Source organism: Filicampus tigris, chromosome 9 (genome assembly GCF_054856515.1).
Source record: "Filicampus tigris isolate MCC_2025a chromosome 9, RoL_Ftig_1.0, whole genome shotgun sequence".
Taxonomy (NCBI): Eukaryota; Metazoa; Chordata; class Actinopteri; order Syngnathiformes; family Syngnathidae; genus Filicampus; species Filicampus tigris.
The window spans coordinates 5,071,911-5,098,937 of NC_141225.1; the positions used below are offsets into that span (position 1 = coordinate 5,071,911).

The following is a 27,027-nucleotide window of genomic DNA, read 5'->3' on the forward strand; positions in this document are numbered from 1 at the left end:
CTCCACTGTGTTGTCATTTTGCAAGACACAATAAAGCCTCTTGTTAATACTATGCGCTGTTAAACCATAAAACACACACTGCAAGGACTGTACATATGCTGGAATTATGATGCAATGTACACACACACACACACGCACAAGTGCGGAGCTACGGTGGGTAAAGTGGATGGTGGTGGGGTGAGAGGGTTGATAAGGGGCATCACTTTCTATCTTGTTGGCACAGGGGAGGTCAACCAGTGCATGTTTTTGAGCTTATTCACTCATTTACGGACACCACACCAACCCCTTAACCCCCTCACACACACGCACAGGCACGCACACACACACACACACACACACACACACATGTTTGTATAGCTTTTATGTCACTTCCCGAGTGTTCTCCTTATTTACACTAGTGGGACTTGTTCTCCACAAAGCAAGTATGCAAACCATTTGATGACCCCACAAAATGAGGAATACCTGGTACGCACACACTCACGCTCACATGCACTGAGGTTGCAAGAGTTCATAACAGGGTACACAAGGACCCCTCTGAACTCTACATGTTGGCTCCTTTCCAAGGAATATCTCACCTTGGAAGCTCACAACAGCAGAGTCTTCATGCCCTCTTTATGCCTCCCGGCACATGCACACGCACACACGGACGCACACACGTGTTTAGAAAAAAAAACAAAAAAAACACGGCAGTTAACACAAATTCCAAAACAAGCGAGGGGAACTTTGAGTGTACTGAACAGCTTTTGAAGCTCCCACTTTTGATCAGGCCTCAATGACCCCCGGGCACCACACCGAGCGAAACCGGGTCCAGACAGATGTGGTAAGAAGCGCCCTGATAGAGGAGAAGGAGGACTTTGGAAACACCACGCGTAGATAATAGGGGAAAAACAAGGATGTGGGGAGAAAAAAAACAGTGGGAAGTTCTGGAACGGTGCAGGCTCACACAGAAAGTCATGGATGGATAGCATACACACACACACGCACTCGCACACAACACGCATGCATGAGCAGTTCCTGCACTTCTACGACATGCTTAGTAGCGCTCTGATATGAACCAACGCTCAAGTAAAATTTTAACAGTCCTTACTGTCATTACACTGGAATGTGTAAAAATAGTGAGTGGTAAAAGAAATGAAGCAAGTGTAAAACAGCGACATGAAACCTGGTATTTGGTTTATTTCCTAAAAAGAAGTTAAACAATTGATGTTTCCCAAAAAAGAAACTTATAGGCCGTTACAGTATATATCATAACATGTTTTGTTTTCAGTTGACTTCTGTTGGTCAGGGAGTACCCCACCTACTGCCTGAAGACAGCTGGGATAGGCTCCGGCATGCCCGCGACCCCTTCGTGAGGATAAGCAGTTCGGAGAATGGATGGTTGGATGGATTTAAGATGTTGTTTATTTTTAGATATTAGTTTTATTTTATGGTCAACCTTAATTTGAGAGTCTTTATTTTTTTAGACAATATACGTACTGATAGCTGATTGCAGTCATTTTATGCATTATTCAAAATTTAGTACATTTGTACTAAGTAGTTTAGTACATACACCAGTTTTATGTTTTGCATTTTTGTTTCTTTACTGCAGTAATGTGAACCGAACAGTGACCTTAAAACAAACCGTGTTTTCAAACCTTTCAAAAAAAGAGGAACATTTGTTTTTCCTGATGTAGTGGAGTGGAAAAAAAAGACTGCATTCCACATGGAACATTTGTCCCTTGTTAAAATCATTTGCTAATATGGATTGCATTAAACGCTACCACTGGTAATAAATAAGCAAAAAAATAATTGGCTCATCTAGACACTCAAGTCTCCATTTCCACATGCATTGACATGTGGCATGTTTGCTTTTTATGCACACACTTTGACGTGTTTCCTGCATGTGCTCCATTATTGCATGTTAGGCTTACCATTTGTTATCATTGCTTCTAAAATTGGGAGCTGGGGCACTGCCAAACTTTGCCTTTTCATCGAAAATCGCTGCGTTTTCTCTCTGACTCACCGGCGCGGTACGTTCAGTGTATGCACTCGTTTCCCAGAAATGAGTGTAAATCAATGTAATGTGCAGTGAGTGACAGAAACATGACTGAGTGTGTGCGTGTGTGTGTGTGGGGGTGTGCGTGTGTGTGGGAGAAGACATTTAAGCCTGTAATGAAACAGGTTAGAAAACAAATATTACATAACATGATTAAAGAAAAAGTTAAAAAAGTACATGAAAGTATATAATAGGTGCCACCAATTTACATTATTACGATAAGGGTTCCCTCATGTTGGTGGGGGTGGGGGTGTGTGAAAATTGAAGGTTAACAATGATGGTATACATGTAACGTTAATGCTACTGCCAATTTAGTATGTGTTTTTGAAGCATTGACAAGTTAACCGTTTTTTTCCAAACCATCTATGCACAACACATTCTTAAGTGAACCCATATAGTCGCACCGAGAATTTAGTAGGTTTTCATGAAAAGTAATACTTTGTTGAAAAAAAATAAAGAATGAATGCATTTAAAAAAAAATAGTTTACCTGAAATAGCTTATAGTATAATGATAATGCTCTTTGAGATTTACATTTTTTTTACTGTATTCACTGGTGTGTTAAAATACAAGATACTACTTTTTCAAGATATGAGCCGCTATTTCGGATTATTTATTTTTGCTTTAAAGAGAGCACAAATTTTAGATATGAATGATCCATGGTGGCAGTGTATTTACCTCACTTTACAAGTGGCACTTTGGCAGATAGTGAACAATTCTTGCCCCCAAGATAGTGAACAATTCTTGCCCCCAAAACCATTGACACTCAGTTGAGGTTTACTGTCCAACTAAACATCAAACAAAGATAATTTCACTTGTGTTTAAAACAACTGTGTCGTGGTCTGTCTTTTGAATTTGGTTTTTGACTTTCGTTTCATGTTTTTCCCTTGTGTTCCTTTGTAGTGATGGGACGAGCAACACGGGTGCATCAGCACTGTGACGAGAGCTCAATTGTGAAACTCCGTATTGGTGCGTGTATCGCTTTAACAAAAAAATCATGTGACCAATACAGGAAGTGTGTCGTTTGGCTGTGCCGTGTCAAATTGTGTTTATAAGGAACCAAACTGTATCGACATGTTGTGGGTTTGTTGGATGGAGATTGAAAACTTTGGTTAACAAAATCCCATACATAATTTACACGTTATCTCCAAATTTTATTAGATACATTTGTTATATGTTACGTGCTCATTTGAGCCTTTACACAAACAAGCAGATTTTGAACTCAGCAAACAAATGGAGCAAATACAATATACAAAGATCACATTTTAAGTACAAAACTAGCAATTGAATAAAGATTTAATATTATTTCACAAGCTAATGTTGGGTCAGCATGCAAGGTTATCCTTTTTTACATGATGTGACCTGCAATGATTTTTGATGTACAGCAGAGGTCAGTGTTGACTGACCAACACAGTATCAATACAGTGTCAACACAGTTCGTATACTGTGTCAATACACCCCATGAGGTATCATCAACCCATCACTATTTGTATTGTATTTGTCTGTCTCGTTAGTTAATTGGGTCCACCTGTGCTCTTCATCCCAGTCCCTAGTGTTAGCCAATCACCTCCCTCCAACTCTTTGTGTCTTCTCCAGGTGTTCCTCATTGTCTCGTCAATTTGTCTGTATTTAGTTCCCTGCTTGCGTTCAGTCCTGGTCGGCTCGTTGTCATCTGTATGTTGTCATTTGTCAGTTGTCCAAATCAAATCAAGTCAAGTCCTAGTCCTAGTCCTAGTCCTAGTCCTAGTCCTAGTGTTTGCTTAGTTTCTTTTGATCCTTGTTGTTTAGGTATTATCCCAGTGCATTGATTGCCTTTTTGTTTTCTTTTAATTAAATTCTTTACTTGGCACTTCTTTTTCACCTCCTGCCTCCCTGCATTTGGGTCCTCCAACCGAGCAAACCGTGACAAACTGCATAACTTTACCTTAACGCTTTATGCTGACACATCATGTGAAACACCAAAGACGGGCTAATGAGTAGCAACTATGTAGCAGTGTTATAACACTTGAAGAGGGTGGATGCCCGGGGCCTCTGCTCCCTTGCTTCAATGGCAAGTGGGGCAGTGCCCCTCCAGGCACAAAGTTACATGAGACTTCACTTCACAAATGTAAAGGATTTACTATGCAGTTTTCTTTTTAGTTGACTTTTTATGGCTATTAATGCACAAAATGTGCGTCCCTGATGGATGCCAATTTTGTGGACCGAGGATGAGAGGTTTTTTAAGAAGGACAGACCAAGCAATGACAGAAGCGGGTTTTCGCCCATCCCTGGAATCGTCCCTAACCAGGTCAAGTTCCGACTGACGTGTTGTGTTGGGTTCTATGAAAACGCAAGTTCTCTTCTGCGATAGCACGGAGCCGCCTTCAGCTGCCTGCACAACACGTTTCATGTGTGTTCACTGCAGTCACATTGCACAGGTATAGTCTGCCCTCTAGTGGTTCAACACATGTAATACCATGGATTATGCCACAGGACACCATTTCACTGACTGACAGAAACACGCCAAGCCTGTCTTGTGTGTGTAATCCAGGGTAAGGTATGTACAGGAAGTCCTCGAATTACAACGTACACGGCCTACGACGTTTCGACTTTACGACGTCCGTGCCTCCTCCTCCATTTTGTCCCAAGCACCATAGTTACTACGTTACATGCAGTCAATGTTCGGGTTAAGGTCAAAATTCAGATTTCTGAAACATTCTGAATATCCCGTTTACATGATTGAGCGGACAGAGTTGCTCCGGCAGGATCTTTGCATTTTTCGCCTTCCTAACCTCCTTCTCCATCCACCGCAGTAATGTTTCCTGTGCTTTTTAATAAGTGTTTAACCAATGGAAATAGTTTGAATTATTTCTTTTGAGAAAAATTGCTTTGAAATCTGATTTTTTTTTTTTATGTCTAGTATTATCGGGTAAACTTGTTCTTACAATTGTATAACTGTTGGCTATGTGTTGTTAACAGTGTTCAAATTATTAATGCTTAAGACTTGATAATGCAGAAATTGCTGATGTTGAGTTGAAATTTGTCAGTTCGTACTTCCCAAGATGTTCTGATAAGCTGAACAATTGGTATTTGAACTGATTATTGGACTGAATATACAAGGCACACAAGTGGAACATAGTATTTTTTGTTTTTGTCCAACTTTGTGAGCGTGATGTTTGCGTGTTTTTACATCCACGGCATGCAATTGTTGGGAGGGCAACGGGGCCGAAAAGCGACTGACCTCTCCATGCATGTTATTACACATCGATGAGGCCGCCCATCTGATCATTAACCCACTGTGTAACCATTTGTGTGTGTGTGTGTGTTGCTTGATCCTCTCCAAAGGCTGTTTTTGCCAGTGTCTTTCATTAGACCCCATCTATTCCTCCCTGAAGCACCTCCTCAAGGCCTGCCTGCCAAAGGACTCTGCTCTGCACTTTGTGGCCATAAACTTGTTATGATCTGGAAAATACATACACACACACACATACACCCCCACACACCCCTACACACACACATGCGGCCTCTGATCGGGAATTAGCGTCACTGTAAAAAGCGCCTTGCTAAAACAGCAAGGCGCAGTCATTCCTAATAATGCATCACTGACTCTTTATCGGGTGGTACAGTAAATATAATTTCACTCTAACGGGAAGTCACCCCCTAACAACCCCCCAAAGAGAGCTGTTAAAACAAATGCCTTTTAATGGCCTCTGTTGGGCTCTAAGCTCAGCCTCTGTAGGTCCTGATTGAACTGCTATCATTTTGTGTCCATTCATACAAGCAGGAGCTCTTTAAGGTGGGAGGAAACGCCATGCAATTTTTCAACACAAATCAAGCCTCAGAGGAAGTGTTGGCTACGAATAGTCATAGTAATAATACGCATTGGGTCTGTTTATTGTGCATTACATTGTGCAGGTTGTCATGAATTTGTGTGGTCGTTTGTGGTTGATGTACAGTATGAAATGGTGGATGCCTCGTGGTCATCCATTTAGGGTGGGTAGGTAGCCCCAGATCATGACACTCTCCCCAGCATGCTTGACTAGAGGCATGAAACACTTGTCTTTCTACTGTTATCCCAAAATGCACGTGACATCCTCTTTACCAATGAAATCTATCTTGGTCTCAGACCACAGACCACAAAAAAATATATAAGAACTAAAAACACTTAAAAACAAAGTACGGAAATAAACGTATTTTATACATTACTAAAATTACAACAAAAAAAACCTTGCAGACCAAGAAAAACAATTTGAAAAAAAAAAAAAACTATGAAAGACCTCAGTTATAGGCATGGGGTAAAGCTTAGTTTTGAACCTGGTCTTAAAATTATTCACACTTTATTACTTGATAATTTAATTTAGAAGTCATTGTGTAATATTTTCCTTCTTTTCCGTCGTTCGATCTGGTCGTGAGCTTTACGTGAATAAGAATGTTTGTTTGCTCTTGCTGACGGGTTTTGTTTGTTTGACATTCGAGCTTTTCTTGTCCCGCTGTTGACAAGTGATTTTGCGTTTGTAGTCTCCTTGCTCTTGTTTTGCAAGCGCTTTTTGTTGATTGTTTTCTTCTGGCAAAATTCGCCAGCGGCCTTTGTTGAACTTTTGCGGATGTGAATTTTTTTCCGTAAATACATTGCTTTTCTTTGTCTGCGTTTTTGGGATCCAACTCCTTCCAGTTCCCAATGGAATCCATGACACTGTTCAGGTTGAAGTGACCATTAACAGACTGTCATCTTTAGAATATCTTGCCATGTTGCTACAACATGTTTGTACGTAGATGTTGATAAGTAGGTAGGTGTGGATCGGTAGGTACAGAGATGGGCACTTTACCCTATTTTGCCGGTCCGTCATCCGCCTGCGACCTGGGCAACCTTCCGTCATCGTCCCTCCATCCTTATTCATAAAAATAATTATCCTCCGATCCCATCGTTCTTTTAAAGCACTTCCATCCTTACATTCCGTCAGACCGTCCCCCCCTAAAAATACATTGGGAGAGATGCTAATGGCAGAGATTTCATGATTCCTAAACATTATTTAAAGGTCATCCATCCATCCATTATCCATACCGCTTATCCTCACAAGGGTCGCGGGCGTGCTGGAGCCTATCCCAACTGTCTTCGGGCAGTTGCCAGGGGACACCCTGAATTGGTTGTCAGCCAATCGCAGGGCAGACAGAGACAAACAAACATCCGCACTCACAATCACACCTAGGGGCAATTCAGAGTGTCAATCAACCTACCAAGCATGTTTTTGGAATGTGGGAGGAAACAGGAGTACCCGGAGAAAACCCATGCAAGCACGGGGAGAACATGCAACCTCCACACAGGGAGGCCGTGGCCGGGATCGAACTCACGACCTCTGAACTGTGAGGCGGACTTGCTAACCAGTCGACCACCATGCCACCCTATTTAAAGGTCATTAGCTAGCTAATTTCCTATACACATCCAATTACCGGCTGGGACTATCGTGAGTGATTGAATTGTTTACAACTGTTTAACAACCACGTCGGTCACTAGACCAGAGCCCGCAGGGGACATAGGAATATGGAAGATTGTTTTATGATGCAATACTACTGCGTTTTATTGCGAAACTTTTGCGTTATAACGCAATAGGTTTTCAGTTTTTTTTTGCGTTATTTTACAATAAAATAATTACTGCAAAATAACGCATTATTTTCCAATAAAATAATTATTGCAATAAAATAATTATTGCAAAATAACGCAAGGTTATTTTAGGAGGAAACGGAAGACTTCCATTTGGCGCTTGCAGACATTTTTACGCTTTAGAGATGTGCCAGTCAAGGACATAGTTCGCATGCAAAGGGATAAGGTATGCACTAAACTTAACTTAAACTTAACAAAACTAAATTGCGATCCATCTTTTTCCTACACCCAATACTTACCTTATCATGGATTACACACACAAGAAAGGCAGGGTATGTTTCTGTCAGTCATCTGCGAGTGAAATGCATCCTGTGGCGTAATCCATGTTATTACATGTGTTTAACCACTAGAGTAGAAGAGTGGAAGAAAGAGTACTGAAGTAGGTTGACAGAAACTGTTATGGAATCACGTTTAAAATGATAGGCAGTCCGGCCTATAGGTGATTACTATTTGTTCCAGCCGGACAAAAAGGACCGGCAATTAAATTTGAGCAAAAGGCACAGCTCTGGTAGGTAGGTGGGTAGTATTCATGTCACTATAGGTAACTGGATGTTAATAGGAAGGTACTGTTCATGTTGAAAAGTATGCAAGTAAATTGCGAATCAATAGGTAGATGTTGATAGGTGGCCCTTGACAATTAAAAAATATATATATTTATATATATTAAATGATAAAACATTTGGCCATCCAATCCAAACAAGGGACCCTAAATTCAGGAAAGGTGGATGATTACAATCCAAAATGATGCTGTTGTTCTTTTACGAATCCCTTAACTCCAGGTCAAAAAAAAAAAAAAATCTAAAGTAGCGTTGTGATGTTGATCCGTTTGACCTGAGCTGTTTTGCCACTTTGCATCCTTTGGAGAATGCAAGCATCCGGCGGCGTGCTGTCCCCTGCGGCCCCTCGAGGAGATGCATGTCTATTTGTCATTAAAGCAAGTCTGTCTGTCAACATGACCAGATCACGTAAATATTACACCGCTTGGCAGCTGCCTTCGCCACTGTGTATATGTGTGTGTGTGTGTTCTTGGCCACTTGTCCTTCTTTTTGTGCAATCGTGGGTCCTCTGCCAGTACAACTAGTAGCTTATTGTGAAGTTAGTAGGACACGTGGACCCCATTGTGGATGGAACAACTTTCAAATTTATGGACTTCCAAAGATGTCATTCTTTTTGTCATATGAGCTTTTGTTATGTCTTTTTGAAAGGCTTGAGGTGTGTGCTTTTATGGTGACTGTTTGTGGTTAGAACTACTTCAGTACCTGTGTAGATAATGTACGTTAGTAGTTTAGGTAGGTACACCCTAAGAAATGACTCATGGGATCAGGAAGTAAAGCTTAAAATCAGAGGCTCTCTATGCATAAAAAATAAGTTTCTTACATGTGCACGTTGTACTCAGTTGATAACTTATTTTAATAAATTAGTCTCAGGTCTAGGCCTATATTAAAACAAAAGATGTCATTTTCGTCAAAGCGATATGTGACTTGATATTCACTGATAAATGCTAATTGTATCACTGCTCTCCATTGTAAATCCTTCGACTGCCACTGCTACTATACTGCCAGCATGACTGTGTAACGAAATACACACGGGGATCAGTCTCTTCTGGTGCTCTGTAGAAGGTGCTGGTCTACATGCTGCCTCAATAAATTTAATTAGTGACTTTGAATCATTTCGACTAGTATGACTGTCAAATTGTTAAAGTGAAAAAGTCAACCCAAACACATTTTTTTTCAAGAATATGTTCCCAGAAGGCCCACTAGTTGAAACAGGGCATTCTGATTATTATTGCGTTTGTGGGATATGAGTTAAGCAGCAAAATCCACCCCTTTTTAGACATCTCAGGGGGTGGCCATTTTGTCACTTGTGTCAACTGAAAATGACATCACAACTGCTCAGGGCTCAGGTAACGACCAATCACAGCTCAGCTTCAGGAAACAGGTCAGCCGTGATTGGTCGTTATCTGAGCAGTTGTGATGTCATTTTCAGTCGACAGAAGACAAAATGGCTGCCACCAGAAATGGCTAAAACCGGGTGGATTAACTCTTCTTCCACAAACACAATATTTGTCAGAATGCCTTGTTTGAACTAGTGGGCCTGCATAGAACATATTCTTGGAAAAAATATGTTTGGATTGCCTTTCTTTAAAGTCTTTTCATGACATTTTTACAATTTTATATCCTTTTTTTTTAAGGAAGGTAAAGTTTTTTGTGATACTGAAATGTCAATGTACAGTTACTCTTGGCATGGTGTTCTAATAGAAAGTCTAATCATAAAACTTGAGTTTCAATGTGTAATTTATGGGGTGCTCAATTTGGGCCAGCCACATCTGTCTCATCCAGTCTCAAACGTCTTTTCTTCCATTTTTTTGGCCTCTGATATTTGTTTCCTCTTTTCTTTTTTATCCAACATCTCCTCTTCAACAGGCAAAAGTGTCTTTTTGTCTGACCAGCTGGAATCACAGTCATCACTCTGTCATTTTGGTCACTGCTGTGCCTAACTTCATCCCCTTTCATTCATAATGCTGTCCATAGTTTCTGTAATGTTTCTGATTAATGCTGGCTTTGTTGCAACATTTTCACTTTGGATTTTAGCCTCCACACACACTTGCTTCACCAGGTCAAGCTTTAAAAGCCACAATTTGTGTGCCACGATCTCTGCCAACTCTTCCAAATCCATTCCTACTTTATGATGTCACCTTCCACTCGCTGCGCGTGCACGTGCGCGAGTTGCCATGAGCTACACGTCAATCATACCAGCTGTGCTTGCAATATTTGTCGCACACATGGACACAAATAAATCCAGACATGTGGGGGTTTTGAAAAAGTGTCTCTTTTTAGATCTGAGCACTGCAACACACAGCACACAAACAACAGTTACAGCAAGATATGACGCAACGAACTGCACATTGTCTACTGTACACGAGGCATGAAACTTCACATTCCCTTGCTATAAACACAATGTTGCTTACTGTTCTAACACAAAATATGTCCAGGTAGTGCAATTGTGTGCATTCATACGAAATAACAGTGTAGTATGAATCAGCGGCCACAAAAGTTACATAGGTGGCTGCAGTACTCGTTTGCTAACATGTATTACCAGTTTGCACATTTGACCATTCACAAATATGCCCAAAACCTCCATTACATGCAATAGTCACAATAATGAGGGATACTTGGACTCAACTACAAACAATATTGCTAGTTATGCCCATCACTTTGGCACTTTTACTCACCTGCAACCAGGTGCCCATTAAGTGAGATACTAAGGATGCCGTGGACTCTCTGGGGCACCAAAAATTTAATTGGCTGGAAATTAATCTTCAAAATAATTATCCATCCATCCATTATCTATACCGCTTCTCCTCACATGGGTCGCCGGGCATGCTGGAGCCTATCCCAGCTGTCTTCGGGCAGTAGGCGGGGGACACCCCGAATTGGTTGCCAAACAACCACACTCACAATCACACCTAGTGGCAATTTAGAGAGTCCAATCAACTTACCATGCATGTTTTTGGAATGTGGGAGGAAACCGGAGTACCCGGAGAAAACCCATGCTGGCACGGGGAGAACATGCAAACTCCACACAGGGACGCCGGGGCCGGGATCGAACCCACGACCTCTGAACTGTGAGGCGGACGCGCTAACCAATCGTCCACCGTGCCGCCCCCAAAATAATTATATTCAAAGTAATTAATTATCAAAGGTGGGCGTTGTCATTCCGTCACTAAGTTCCCGTCAGTATTTCAGGCTGGGTCTCACGTGGGTCCAGTCCCTCGTCAGTGACAGCCAATCAGCGTCAAGAACATAATTTGCCGTGAAACTTGAACCGCAATGTGGCGAATGATTACTGTATGACGTACAGGCAAAACATTTGTCTATTTTACATTGATTAGCACTTTAGTAATTGTTTAACTTAACAAAGAGAAAAAAAGGCAAACATTGTCTGCTTTTCCGCCTGTTTTGCGGATGTTTGACCGTCATTATCATTGTCTTATGTTGAAGTGTATTATTATGTACGAATTGATAACAATAATCGCCTGATTTAAAAAAAAAGATTTTTGAACATTTTAAAAGAGCTAATATCGGCTGATTAAATAGGTCAGAATAATACCATTATTAAAAGTAAATTGAACATATTTCTTATTCCAGAAGTGCGTATCGAACTGGTAGCCCTTTGCATTAATCAGTTCCCAAGGATTAGCTCTCAGCTTCAAAAAGGTTGGCGACTCCTGCTGCAGGTAACGCATATCGGTGGTGTTGACCATCCTACCACGCTTACTCTCCACATCCCTTTGTGGTGCCCTCGTCCTCTCGAATGACTGACACAGATTCAGTGGCATCTTGTTTGGCTTGAACCCAAAGCGCCTTTTTCAGCCGCACACAAAAACACAGCCAATTGTGCCAAGTGTTATAACAGACCATGCAGGAGTAACTTTACTTGACTTTGCTTTCCCAATCACACTCTTTGCTTTGGAGTCATGCCAAGTGTCATTCACCTGAAATGTGTGTAGCGATGAACTCAAAACAAGTGTCATGTGTTGCTTTTGTACGCACATGTTTCCTAAGATGTGTGTGAATGTGTGTTTTCTCCCTCATGATGAAAGGGAAATTTGTGTAGTTAACATTACTCACTCCACAAAAACAAGTTAGACCACACATACTGTGGTATATGCACTGGGTATTTTCACTGGAGATTACACCTGTACAATCTAACGTAACCCTTTAAAATGTGTTAATTTAACAGTATACGGTACATCATAATAAAAATATACTTGCAGGACCGCAGGTTATGTTTATGTGGTCGACTGGTTAGCACGTCCGCCTCACAGTTCAGAGGTCGTGAGTTCGATCCCGGCTGCGTGCCTGCGTGGGTTTTCTCCGGGTTCCTCCTACATTCCAAAAACATGCATGGTAAGTTGATTGGACTCTCTAAATTGCCCCCTAGGTGTGATTGTGAGTGCGGATGGTTGTCTCTGTGTGCCCTGCGGTTGGCTGGCAACCAATTCAGGGTGTCCCCCGCCTACTGCCTGAAGTCAGCTGGGATGGGCTCCAGCACGCCCCGCGACCCTTGTGAGGACAAGCGGTATCGATAATGGATGGATGGATACTGTATTGCTGCCCTGCGATTGACTGGCAACCAGTCCAGTTTGGACCCAGCCTACTACCCGAAGACAGCTGGGATAGGCTCCAGCACGCCCGGTAATCTCGTGAGGATAAGCGGTTCGGATAATGGATGGATGGATACTGTATTGCAGTACTACACTTCAAATTGAACATTAGTAAGAGTCCTCGTTTTGAAGCCTTTAGCGCCATCCAGTGGATCTCGGAAAGCAATACACCTGATTTATCAGTCAACGAAATGACGCTGTGAACCAACGTGCTCAGGATGTGCAGGTCAGGACATTTAAAAACACAACAAAAACAAGCAAGAAAACACAAACAAACAAACAAAAAAAACTATACAATTCAATAAAATATAATATAATATAAATGAGACTCAAATACAATACAATACAATACAATACAATACAATACAATACAATACAATACAATACAGCACAGAACTGTGATGTAACAATACCATACCATAGCGCAGCATAGCGTAAAATAATGTACAATAAAATGAAAAACAATAAAACAATATACAATACAATACAATGCTGTACAGCGTAATGCAATGCAATCAAGCATGGTTACTTTCTAGTAAAGCAAAACAAATGTGACTCTATTGCATACCATTAAATTACAAAATGATAATTCATTGTACAATATAATGTACTGTACACTTTAACCACCATCCATGCTGTAACATCAACATTCCACCATACTCATGTGACGCCAAGCGCGGCTGACAAATGTGAAATATTGATAAATTGCGCCCCCTGGTGTACTGTATATGTAATAAGAAAGAGGTTACGTTGAGTTTTATTGAATATTTTTGCAAATCTGAAAAAAAAAATACAATAAAAAACATAAAAAACATGCACATAAATATGTCAGCCAGTGAAAATCTGAGGTCAATAGTAGACAAATCTCGATAGTTGCTGCATTTGTGCCATGGTAAAGTGTCCCTAATGAAGTGTCTCGCCACCGTTGGTTTCACGCGCTGGCCGGCTGATGTGGTTGCATAGCAACGCCGACTTCAGCGACGTTCAGTGGTAGGCAAAACGTGTTCGAAATGTTCCCGCATCCATTACATATAGTAATCACATCATATAGCGTGGTCTCGCGTGTGTTGCAATCACGTAGTCAATAAAGAGCACCACAACGTGTATTTGTGGTACCTTGGGTCGGCATTAGGACCCGGATGTCTCGCCAGACAGCCAGCGGACACCGGTTGATGACTCGGTCCACTGTGCATCTTCTCACCTGACGAGGACCGAACCTTCTCCAGGGTGTCACTCAACGAGGGTCGCTTTGTTCGGAGGGGGGAAAAAAAAATACACACCAAAACCTCGCGCTCCCTAACCCTTGCGTCGCCTTCTCAGCCATGAGCCAGAGGTTCACCGTCTCCAAGAGCGACGACGTTGGGCTCCCCGCGGACATCCAGGGGGAAGTCAACCTGATCTTCGAGGGTGAGAGCGAGGGCGACAAGCGTCCGAGCGGAGCCGAGGCGGAGGACGATGCAGCGCCGGTCGAAGCAGCCGATTCGGCGGCGGTGGGGACGGAGGCGTGGACGTCCACTGTGGTGACGCTGAAAGGTAGGACACCCGCACAGCTACAGGCTACATGCTAGCACAGATGTGTGACTTGAATGTGGAATAGGCCACAAAAAGGTCACCGTCTGGCCGAAGAATTATGGCATTTAAGCTGACAAATGATCGGTTTCCCCTCTGCTGCATTATTATGTATTACTACATTTGTTACTGCTGCTTGTTGTGCATTACTTGTCATGTTTTGCTTTTAATTACAACTTATGTGCGAACACGTGTTGGTTTAAAGATTGAATTTAGGTTATGTAGCCAACTACATGATAGTATTATTATTATTACGACTACTATTATTATTATTATTACTGTAGTGACTTGACTTGCGAGTTTAGTTCACTCCACAACCATACATGTACTGTAACTTACAACATTCAAATCATCTTTCCCCATCAAAATGAATGGAAATGCCAATCTTCTATACCGGCCCCACTTGTGAGCCATCTGGTGTGCGTGTTCTGGCACCACAGGGTAATACAGACATACATACACAAACAATGAAGAGTTTCTGTGTTATTAGGTGTTTTTTTGCGAAGGAAAAAGACTACAGTACAGCTGTGAGTATTGATATGAGTTGTTTCACCATTTGTGTTCTAATACCTGTATCGGTTGTTCAAAGAGATATCACACCACAACACTGATGCTATTCGTTAGCCCTTCCATGGCATTTGGACTGTTGTCTTAGTTCCTAGCTTAGCACGACTTTCCTCGTGCAGTTGTGTGGCTGTTTTAAATACATAAAAGGGGTCCAACATAGGTGTGAGAGTTGGAAGGGTTAAATGAAAAACATGCACTAACACAAAAGACAGCGGTTACAAAATCAAAATACAAGAGACTGTCAGCATCACCCACAGCCAGCCCCCGGACACCAGCAACCCAGTCCCTCTTAAACTGGTGCTGGTGTCACACATGAAGCAAATTAACTAATTTGGTTACTCTTCCCTGCTCGGATTGGGTGGCTACAATCGGGGCAGAGGAAGGGAGAGCACACACACACACGCACGCACACCGACACACACAAATAAAAACGGCCACGACCCAACGTGGGCCGTATCAATTATTATTATTATTACCGGTAATGCAATTTGGGGTCAAAGTGCATCTCTCACATGTATCGCGTCAACATCTTCATCAAACAATCAAGTCCCTTTTATCAGACCCTTTGCATGCAGCAAAATTCAGTACAGCTCTGTTTACCTTGCACAAAGTCACCACTGGCTAATTTAAACATGTTTCTTAAAGCAGAAAACAAAAGCTTTGCTTGGTTGTTTAATTTCACACTTGATTGTTGGGCAGGCACTCCAGAGAGCCAACAATTTGTATGCCGGTATTGTAATAAAAACTCAATTTACCATAGCACCTCTCCTTTAATACAGCTCTTGTATTGCTCTCTTGTCAAGGTATGCCTAGGCACTTCTTACTAATGGAACATCTCAGCCTACAGTATGGCGTGATGCACATCTTATTGATCACAACGATCCATTATTTGGTTTTGCAGTAAAAAAAGGCTTTTTCTTGCTCTGTGTCTTCGGTCCACCCTGCCAAACACATAGTCTTAATACGTTAAGAGTTGAAAGGCTCCCGTGCAAATTCCCATCAACATTGGCAGAGATTAGCATACAAAATGAGCAGGCATTCCCATGCAGTCGAGAGCAGGCGGGCATCTCTCTGGAAATGAATCAATGCATTTCAGAAGGAGGCTTTTAAAGATATTTAAGATTAGGTGGGCGGATGCCCATTAACACAGCTTTATTTTTTTTTTCCTCCTGCATTTCTCTTTATTGTAAGTATTAAAGCAGCGACTTTTGCGTTGCTTCTATCAAATATTTTGATATTCGGATGGACTACTGGAAATTCTATCAAATAATCGAGTATTTGGATATATATATGTATATATATATATATATATATATATATATATATATATATATATATATATATATATATATATATATACATATATATATATATATATATATATATACACATGCATATATACATACATATATATATATATATATATATATATATATATATATATATATATATATATATATATATGTATACATATATACATATGCAATCATGAACCTCTGAAACATCACAACTCAGCAAATCACAAATCGGACCACAACACTGATAACCCAATTCGTTATGTATATATGTATATATGTTTATATCAGAGAACAAAGTAGAGAGCTGTTGTACTTTATCTTTGGCTAAAAAGACTGCTTGATTCCTCGTCCAACAAACATTTAAAGTCAAATGATACCGTTGTAAGTGTGTTATGTTAGATGTGCTACAAGCAACATAGCCGCCGATCTCATGTAGCAATATACAATATACATATACATACATTATATGTATATATATATATATATATATATATATATATACATTATATGTATATATATATATATATATATATATATATATATATATATATATATATATATATATATATATATATACACATATATATACATAACGAATTGTGATTTGCTGAGTTGTTAATTTTCCGAGGTTCATGATTGCATCGTACGGCAAGCGAGAGGAGCATCAGAGAAGAAAGAAGAGAGCTGTTGTACTTTATCTTTGGCTAAAAAAACTGCTTGATTCCTCGTCCAACAAACATTTAAAGTCGAATGATACCGTTGTAAGTGTGTTATGTTAGATGTGCTACAAGCAACATAGCCGCCGATCTCATGTAGCAATGTCGTTACACAACTTTGGGACTTATCCATGTACCTTTTTCGCCATCTGCGATTTTAACAGGAAAGCCAGAATGTTCCAAACAGAAGACCGCAGTGTACGGGCGGACCTTTGAGCTCTGGCTTGTTTGCATATGCCATAATAATGCCATTTATCCATGCATTTATGATTTATCACAGCTTCTGGCGTACTGGCTCCTCTTTTGTGCCGCCACCCTCCTCTCCCGCGTGCAACAGTCAATAGCGCTCATGCGTAAGCTCGCGCTAATGATAAAAACTGATCAGAAACGGTACGCAATGTGGACCGAACCAAACATCCCAGACCGAAACGTATTAATACACCCACATATACCGTTACACCCCTAATAGATTTATATCAGCAAGTCGCCACAAAGCCTTTGCAAATGTGGTTTTCAGACTTGCAAGAGTCAGCAGTCCCATTTAAAAATTTGGCAGAAAATTTCTAGTATTAATTGTCATCTACCATTTTGCTTTGAATGTTTTAAAGCACTTTGAGTTGCATTTTTATGTATGAAAAGTGCTATATAAATAAAATGTGATTGATTGATTGATATCACCCTCCTCAAGGATATCTATAAAATCAGCTTGTGAGGTTAAGAATAGAGGCTGCATTGCAGTCTTAATTTTCTCCTTAAAGGGCGCCCGGAAGCTACAAGACGTGCCTTCATGCTCTCCAGAGCTGCTGAATTCGAAGCAACAGTGCTTTATGCTTCAGCATCTCCATTTTTACTCTGCTCCCAGCATGCCAATCCATCCATCATGGCTGTGAACAGAACCACGTGGCTGTGCAGGTTCTTCGAAACAAATCTCCCCGTCACAGTTTCTCTTCAGACATGTGGGTGCGCTTCATCTGAAGACTTTCTTTTTTTTCCCGGCTTTGCACTTGACGACAGCGCTGCATCTCATTGTCAACCTTGTGGGTTGCTGTGGCAACACAGCACCTCTCCCATCAGGGCAATCTCACACATGGTCCTGTAAAAGACAGTAAAACGGGGTACACTACACACATACTGCTATCGGACCGAATGTGAGCATTTTTCCAGCCTTCCGATCGAAGTCAGTCAAGGCCAGGTTAATGCACGTCTCTAAAATATCATTCTGAGTGATTATCCTGAGGTGTTGGGTGTGTTACAAGTGAGTGAATCCTCACGGTCAGCTCAGGAAACACTCAGGTTGATTACCGGTCTCTGTGTTTTGTGACGTGAAACGGAACAGTACACTAGGGTGACCATATTTTAATTTCCAAAAAAGAGGACACTTGAGGCCCAGCCTCAAGATACTGAAATTAGACTCAAAGATGCCATACATTATAACACTAATGTATGGTAAAGTAGGGCTGCACAATATTGGAAAAACTTGCAATATGTGATATGGGTGTTGCATATTGCAATATTTATATTATTGTGATATTTAACATATACCTAAAGAAATGACATCCTTATTGTCTAATGAAAGAAATACGTTTTGTCATGCAAGAAAATTATGAATATATTCCTATCTAATTAAGTTCTTTAGTGTATAGTGTGTAGTGTGTAGTGCATCTAATTAGTCAAAATTAGATTAAAGGATACAATTACATATCAACTTGTTGAACATTTTTTTTCATTGTGCCATTATTACAATGACGATATTTTTTCAATATATTGTGCAGCCTTAATTTAAATCGTGCCTCCTCTGTATGGGTAGACCCCCCCCCAAAAAAAACCCCAACAACAACATAATAGTAGCTCTCATTTGAAGTCTTAAAGACTGAGTCAACCCCAAATATTTCTTTACAATAATATGTTCTATGTAGCCTCATTTGTCTAAACCTGATATTCTGATTAATATTGATTTTGTGGAATACGAATTAAGCAAAAAAAAAAAAAACACCTGCCTTTATCCATCTCAGGGGGCTATTTTGTCATTTGCTGTTGACTGAAAATGACATCCCAGTTGTTCAGGGCTCAGGTAACAACCGATCACGGCTCAGCTTCAGAAAACAGGTGAGCCGTAATTGGTTGTTGTTGTTGTACAAAAAGAAATACTTGGATACATATTTCACTCTTCTTGGGCACCAAAACTTTTTTTTTTACATAGAAGGTAGTGAGATCAAAGGATTAAATTTGGAAAACGCACTGTGCTAAAGAAAACCAAAAGGTTTTGTTTTTCTTCACCAGTATTCATAATTTAAAAGTAGTACATTGATCTACACAATAAAAATATGGTATGCACCAGGAACAAAAAAAACTTTTTTTGCACTGTAATGTAATATATTGCAACAAACTTCATTATGGATTTTATTGTTATGTGATGCTGATGAATGTCAAATATGTCATTTTTGTGTTACTTTGAGTGCTGACATTTCCCAGTTCACGAACGCATCACTCTGTTCGCGCGCGCACGAGAGAAAGAAAGAGAAAGAGAGAGAGAGAGCATAAACACACATTGTTGTGGTTGTTAATAAACGCGACTTCACGAACCAATGTCTCTTTAATCAGTAGTAAATGCTAAAATATGTTAACGTACCAAATAGGACATTGGGTTACAACTTTACATCAAAAACACAACGTAACATGTGTATGCTAACTACAGCTAGCTTCCAGACACAACTGTGCCTATGTCACAAATGAAATAGGCAACCCTAACCCATGGTCTTAAGGTCTTGTTTGTCGATAAAAAAGAACCCCACACCCATAGGTGAAGTGGACGGACGAATGCTCCCCGCCATCAAAGCACCTGAGATGTAATCCCTTAGCGCACAGGTGTCAAACTCAAGGCCGAGGGCCAGATACAGCCCATGACATCATTTTATGTGGCCCACGAATGCAAATCTTGTGTGTTGACTTGGTGTTTCTTTGAGATTCTCTTCACTGTTGCATGTTAATATTAATATTTCAAGGATTTGTTGCCAATCCTTCCTTTAAAATACACCGAAAAATAGTTGAACAAACTATTAACTGGCTTCTGATTTCAAAACTAGCTATCCATCAATTTATTGTGAATAAGGAGCTCATACATTTATATGGGTTCACAGTCATAACGGCCCTCCAGAACTATGATGTGGCCCATGACAAAAATGAGTTTGACACCCCTGCCTTAAGCGCCTCTTGCTCGGGTTGTGACACTTGATAGAGGCGGGAGCTAGGGAGCGTGGAATTAGGCAATATGTTAATGGCGCAATCATAGGGTCGATGTGGCGGCAAAGATTGTGCAAGGTCTTTCCAAAACACCTTTTTGAGATCATGATATTCCTGTGGCGCATGATCCAAACTAATTTCCTCACTGGGGTGTACGACCGACTGTGCGTTTTCGGGCACAGCGGACTTAAGGCAGTGGGCATGACAAAACAAGCTCCAATTTTCAATAGCTGGGCGCATCCAATTAATGTCCAGGTTGCGCATCTTGAGCCAGGGCAGCTCGAGACGGCATTACAAAGAACCTGCACGATTCTACATGGTTACCTGAAAGACGGAGCTGTTAGGGACTCGTGACAAATTTGATTTCCGCTCGGAGACGCCCATCTAGATCGTTAACCCGATTTACCTCGGTCAGTTCCTCTGTAGAGCAGCCCAAGGTTTCCACAACGCAGGGGTCAATAAAACACTTGTCTGCCCCTGAGTCAATAAACGCTGTAACCTTCGCGAAGTGGGTTCTGTAGGATTGGAATCATAAAAACCAATCCGGGAAGACTTAAGGGAGGAAGGTCGTGACGGACACGTCGCCACCCGGTGACACATCAGTCTGCAATAGAAGCAGGCTCCGGACAGTACGCGTCGCCTCCTCTCCGCGGGTGATAGCCTTCCACTGCCTAGTTGCATGGGCTCCTCCTGCGTCATCATGGTTAACTCGGAGGCGGATGGCTGAGCTCTGACCTTTGTTGGCGCGTTACCGCGATGGTCTCTTAACCGAATGTCCAAATGAATAGAAGGACAATTACCTCCAGGCTAGTGGTACGGTCCCGCGCGGGTCAGTTCATCTTTCAGAGAGGAACTGAGTCCGTGATGGAAGATATCACGAAGCGCGTAGTCATCAAATCCACTTTTAGCCACGAGAATGCAAAAGGAAATGGAATAATCTGCAACCGATTGGTTGCCTCTGGCCTCACTTCCCTGTACAGGATGGTGAAACATCTCGCAAAACTCTTTGACAAATTCAGGGAAGGTAGACCGGAGCTTCGGTCTGGCGTTGCTCACCGCTCAAAGCCCAAGATGCTTCTTGACCAGGCAGAAGACCCATGATAAAAGCCACCTGTGAGCTGTCAGTGGCGTAGGTGAATGGCTGTTGCTGTCAAGGTTCAGCATGATACAAGGGCGTGGAGGACCCAAATGCAGGGAGGCGAGGCAGGAGGGCAGTTTATGAGATTTTAATGAAATGAAAAATAATGAAATAAAAGTGACGGGAAATTGAGGCTTGGCGGCACGACTAAAACTAGACTTACCTGGACAACAGGTAACTTTGTTCAAATGACGGCAACCGACTACAATGACAATGACCCGACCTGCACACTGACGAGAACAACGGGAAACACCTGGACAAGACACACAAGGTAGAAGGGAGCTGATTGGTTAGCACTAGGGTGTGGAAGGCAACACAGGTGGATACAATAATCATGACGAGACAGACAGGACACTGAGCAAAACATGAAACTTAAAAAAAACAAAACAGACCAAACATGACAGTTGCGGGACATGACGTTTGGTCACCCTACAATATACCACTATAAAAATGACTAGGAGTAGATTAATAGATACTAAGAGATAAGATAACAGTTAGTCTACAGCCTTCTGTTTCTTCTTATTTGCATTTTTTGGAAGTCTGGGTGCTACTTGGCTCAATAACGAATGAAAAACGTTCATGCATACCGATAATCATCCCCAATTGGAGCATTTTTTCCACCTTCCCATCAAAGTCAGCAAAAGCTTGATTTAAGGTGTCTCTAAAAGATTATCCTGTGATGTGGGGTTTGTCAAGAGTAATTTTTGCCCCTCCCCAATTTGCTCAGAATACAATTCAGGCCAACAGTCGTGAATGTTCTGTTAAGTGCTTGTATATTGTGTCTCCAAGTCATTCACCAGGGTAAAAATGATAAGGAGAAGAGTTTGCAACTGCAATGCAGTTGCCAAATAAACTAACAGTTAGCCTAGCTTCTTCTTTCTTTTCCTCTGGATTTTTCAGCAGTCTAGCTGCCTGATGGCCTCTTAGTGTCGGTGCTATGACAGACATCGTTTTCATTTGGGAGAGACTTGCAATTTTCGATGGAGGTATCGTTAGTTCGTATCGTGGTGTGGTGTGCTTTGTTCTCGAGTGGGAGGAGAGCATGAAGAACACATGCTATTTTTTTCCTCATCACGAATGATAACGCAAATATTAAAAAGTTGGTTAACATGTTAAAAAGGGGTATGTGTATACCAGAGCTGCAGCTATTGAATATTTTGGTATTGATTGATTGATTTGGTAAGACAAAAAAACATATTTCCATTTAATAATGAACGACCAACTGGTTTTCCATCCATCCATTATCTATACCGCTTATCCTCACAAGGGTCGTGGGGAGTGCTGGAGCCTATCCCAGCTGTCTTCGGTCAGTAGGCAGAGGACACCTTGAATTGGTTTCCAGCCAATCGCAGGGCACACAGAGACAAACAAACATCTGCACTCACAATCACACCTAGGGGCAATTTAGAGTGTCCAATCAACTTACCATGCATGTTTTTGGAATGTGGGAGGAAACCCTTCAAATGTAAACTGTGCATACCAGCACACTATTTTTCTTTCTAGAAACAGTGCAAATTTAGACAAATCTCTCTCCAATAATTTTGGTCTGTGAGACAAAGTGAGATTAGAACCACAGTAGCGATTTTGCCGGCTAAAACAACAGACTTGAGTAAGCCTGTTTTGTTAAAAAGAGGTAATTTGGAATGAGTCAGCATCAAACTCATTTACGTCTACTGTCTTCATACTGTCTAAGTAATCTGACGGTTCTCGCCAGCCCATATGGAGCACTTGAGCAGAAACTCAGAAAACCACACGCTGTGCTGTCTGCCATCTGCCCTGAACAGTCTAAACTGGGATTCATCCGTGAAGAGAACACCTCTCCAATGTGCCAGACGCTATCGAATGTGAGCATTTGCCTACCCAAGTCGGTTACGACGATGAACTGGAGTCAGGTCCAGACCCCAATAAGGAGGACGAGCATGCTGATGAACTACCCTCAGATGGTTTCTGATAGTTTGTGTAGAAATTCTTTGGTGATGCTGACCGATTGTTTCAGCAGCTGTCCGAGTGGCTGGTCTCAGACCATCTTGGAGGTGAGCATGCTGGATGTGGAGGTCCTGGGCTGGTGTGGTGACACGTGGTCTGCGGTTGTAAGGCTGGTTGGATGTACTGCCAAATTCTCTGATTCTCTGATGTACTGCCAAATTCTCAAATTCGGCTTATGGTAGGGAAATGAACATTAAATACACAAGCAGTAGCTCTGGTTGACATTCCTGCTGTCAGCATGCCAAATGCACGCTCCCTCAAATCTTGCGACATCTGTGGCATTGTGCTGTGTCAACAAACTGCATCTTTCAGAGTGGCCTTTCGTTGTGGGCAGTCTAAGGCACCTGTGCACTATTCATGGTGTCTAATGGCGTCTGGAACGTTGGAGAGGTGTTCTCTTCACGGATGAATCCCGGTTTACACTGTCCAGGGCAGATGGCAGACAGCGTGTGTGGCATTTGGTTTTCTGAGTTCTCAGACCGCCCCAATAAAACAAAACTGCACCTTTTACTAATGATGGTGTCTAATCAGCATCTTGATATGTCTCACCTGAGAGGTGGGATGGATTGTCTCGGCAAAGGAGAAGTGCTCACCGTCACAGATTTAGACTGGTTTGTGAGTAATGTTTGAGAGAAATTGTGACATTGTGTATGTGGAAAAAGTTTTAGACCTTTGAGTTTGTCTCATAAAAAATGGGAGCAAAAACAAAACTGTTGTGTATTTATATTTTTGAGTTTAAAAAAGCAGGTACTTGAGGCAGAAAGAAATGCCTCAAGCATTTTTTTTTTTCAAACGAGGTAGCCGAATTACTCGAGGGCTTGTTTCATCCCTAATGTATACTGTACCATTTTCTGAGCAGATTGCGGAGAAAAAAAAAATCACTCAACACAACCCACACCACAAGACAATCACTCGGGATAATCTTGCAAAGATATCCCAAAAATCGGGGCTTTGCCGATTTGACAAGGACTGAAATTTGTCGTGATTGTCAGAGTGTGTGTACTTTGCTTCAATCACGATTGGTGTGTGAAATGTCTTCAGTGTGTCAATGACATTCCGGCATTTTAGTACAGGATTTTTCTTCCTTGATTTTATTTCCATTGATTCGCACCGAGATGTGAGCAAGCAAGTCTCGTCTGGCCGCCAAGTGCATCCCCTCCATCTGCCCTCATCCACATTCTCACTCCCTCCCTCTCTAATGCCTTTGACCTTCAAGTGGCATCAAATATGCTGTATCTTTGCCGGGCCTAGTGGACGGCGCCACTGATGCGTCGAAAATTGGCCAAGTGCCCTGCGTGTGATGTAATTAGGGGCACTCTGCGTTATATGCGGCAACTGAAAAGTGTCAAATCATTAGCGTGTGTTTAATAGTGTTTGTTTTACTGGTGGGAGGGTGGTCAAGAGGGGGCAACAGAGCACTGATTTTTGAAAAATCTTTCATTCTCAATATCCAAGTAAGTACTATCCTACATATAAGCTGAAAGTCCCAAACGTTCAGCCAATTCTGATTTCTTTGCCCTCAAGTAGCCCAGTTGCGATATAGGCCTACAACATGGTAGAGTAAAGAGAATAAAGAGTGCATGGAATCGGTTATCTTCAGATTGGAAGAGGATTCATAACTTTTTGGCCACTTTTTTTTAGCCTTGATTTACAAGCACATTTTTTTTTTTTTTATAAACAGACTAAGATACAAGCAATAAATCAGATTTGGCCTGTTAGAGCTGCAGTGTAAATCCAGTCTAGAAGATGGGTGCTGCTGATGCTGATTAAACAGCAGGTGGTGTGACTAGCGTCCTCTCATATGTTTTGAAACTTTATGTCAAGTCAATACTGAATGCATGAAATCCTTATTCAATCAAGGCTTTTAAAGACAAATGTGTTGGGAAAACAATTGTGATTAATCCAGTCTCATTGCGAGTGCATTTTTAAAAAAATACAACAGGAGGCGCTGGTGTTCCTCACTCCGATTTAAGGCTGCTGCGGGCAACTGCTGTCAGAATCATGTAGTGAAAAAACCCAGTGAGAGAGAGGGAGAGCGAGAGAGATCGGAAGACCAGTAAATTACACAACCGTCTGCATTGTGTGTGTGTGATGGAAGGTGCGTGCTAAGCATATGGCTGAGCGAACAGCGTGTGTGTGTGTATGTGTGTGTAAAAGAGACAGCGAGAGGAATAATGGGAAAGGGTAGCAGTAGAAGAGGGGGAGTAAATCCAGAAATCCTCGTGTGCATGTTATGTAACATTGCATGCTGGGGGTTTATGGGGGAGGTGTGTACGCATGCCATGTAGTATGTAGTTCATGCGTGTTTGTGTATGTGCATCATGGCTCAGGAAAAAATGGACAGAAAGTGACAAAATCCTCCTCTTCCAGAGGTGGGCCGCAAAGCGAGACCTCAGAGACACTAAAATGGGACGAAAGCGGGGAGGCGGGAGGTGGAACACGTCCTCCATCTTGCAAGCCCCTCACCATCCTTCACAGGTCAGCGCGTCTACTTACTCGGGGACGCCGAGGCTTGTTCTGCAGCAATCGGCCAGTCCTGAACCTTCAAAGCTCGCTGTGAAGTCCGGAAGGAATGTCATCATTTCAAAGTCAAGTCAAAACTGACTGTTTCACAAAAACGTAGAAGATACATATTGAATTGTCTTTTAGTCGGAGGGATGCCCACACCTACCTAATTTCACATATTGGCTCCATGAAATTGTATTAATTTATTCCAAATAGCCTATTCTCTTCATTTGGTGGCTTCACTGCTCCGAGCCTGCCTTTGTGGATGTTAGATTTCATGTTGTCAATCTAAAATGACAACTGGTTCTAATTGCACCTTCTGCCATTTAGTGGAAGAGTATTTAATTGTTCTGCCTGTCACTATACATCACTGGCAAGATAGATGAACATTATTTGTTGAAAAGAAATATTTTCGGACCAATTAAGTGAAATTGGATCATTTCTTGTGGCACACCTGATGATCTTTGACGGCCAGTGGTTGGGAATCACTGCATTAAAGTCATTGTGATGTCTAGTACAAGTTCATTACTTTGGCCTTTTGACCGCCGGCAGTTTAGGGAGCCTCGCGAGTCGCGACAGATGTTCCGAGCTTCTATTGAGCGATGACAGCCTATTTATCTCCTGCCTTTGTGTGCCGCTCAGATGTCTCGCTTTTTCCCTCTCAGGTCTGCGTGACCTTTCCCTTTATCTCTCAATGACCAAAAGTGGAGGCACAACAGCGCTCACTGTTGACAATGAGCGCTTGAAGGATGCCCTCCAACCGGCCTCTTTTCTGTCCCGCAGTCATTTATTGGTCGACCGAGTAAACTGTGGACGTGACAGCTCTGGCTGGCGGCGCTCGCCATTGAACTTTGTCATTCCTAAAGTACGAGGCTGTTTGAACCGCGACGGGCGGTGGGATGCTAGTTGACAGTCTCACTTTGTTAATGCCGGATGGAGGGACTGAAGGTAGCAGAAGATGAAGGTCGTCTGGTGTAAACAATAATAATAAAAATAATAATAACTTTATTTATGAGTATTACCTTTAAAAATACTAAAAAGTACTTTGACAACGCAGAACAGATACTTGAGATAAGAGCACTTCAGATATGGCGCCACTCAAGTGAAGTGAAAAAAAAATGGAGCAATTAAGGTACTGTAATGCCCGCACATGTGGCAAGGAGAGCCACA

At 41.7% G+C, this 27,027-nt stretch overlaps 1 protein-coding gene and 1 pseudogene across 4 annotated transcripts in view; both read left to right on the plus strand.

Annotated features, from left to right (window-relative positions):
* Positions 1 to 13,906: 13,906 nt before the first annotated feature.
* slc12a5a (solute carrier family 12 member 5a) overlaps positions 13,907 to 27,027 on the plus strand; it is a 186,381-nt gene continuing 173,260 nt past the window's right edge. The window contains exon 1 of one of the 4 annotated variants that reach the window (XM_086041461.1): positions 13,907 to 14,371. In XM_086041461.1, coding sequence (XP_085897587.1) covers positions 14,161 to 14,371 — 211 coding nt within the window. In that variant the 5' untranslated portion in view covers positions 13,907 to 14,160. The remainder of the gene's footprint in view (positions 14,372 to 27,027) is intronic. The other 3 variants (XM_086041465.1, XM_086041460.1, XM_086041462.1) reach the window with 3 other exon arrangements.
* Positions 23,244 to 27,027, plus strand: part of LOC147141715 (uncharacterized) — a 40,635-nt pseudogene continuing 36,851 nt past the window's right edge.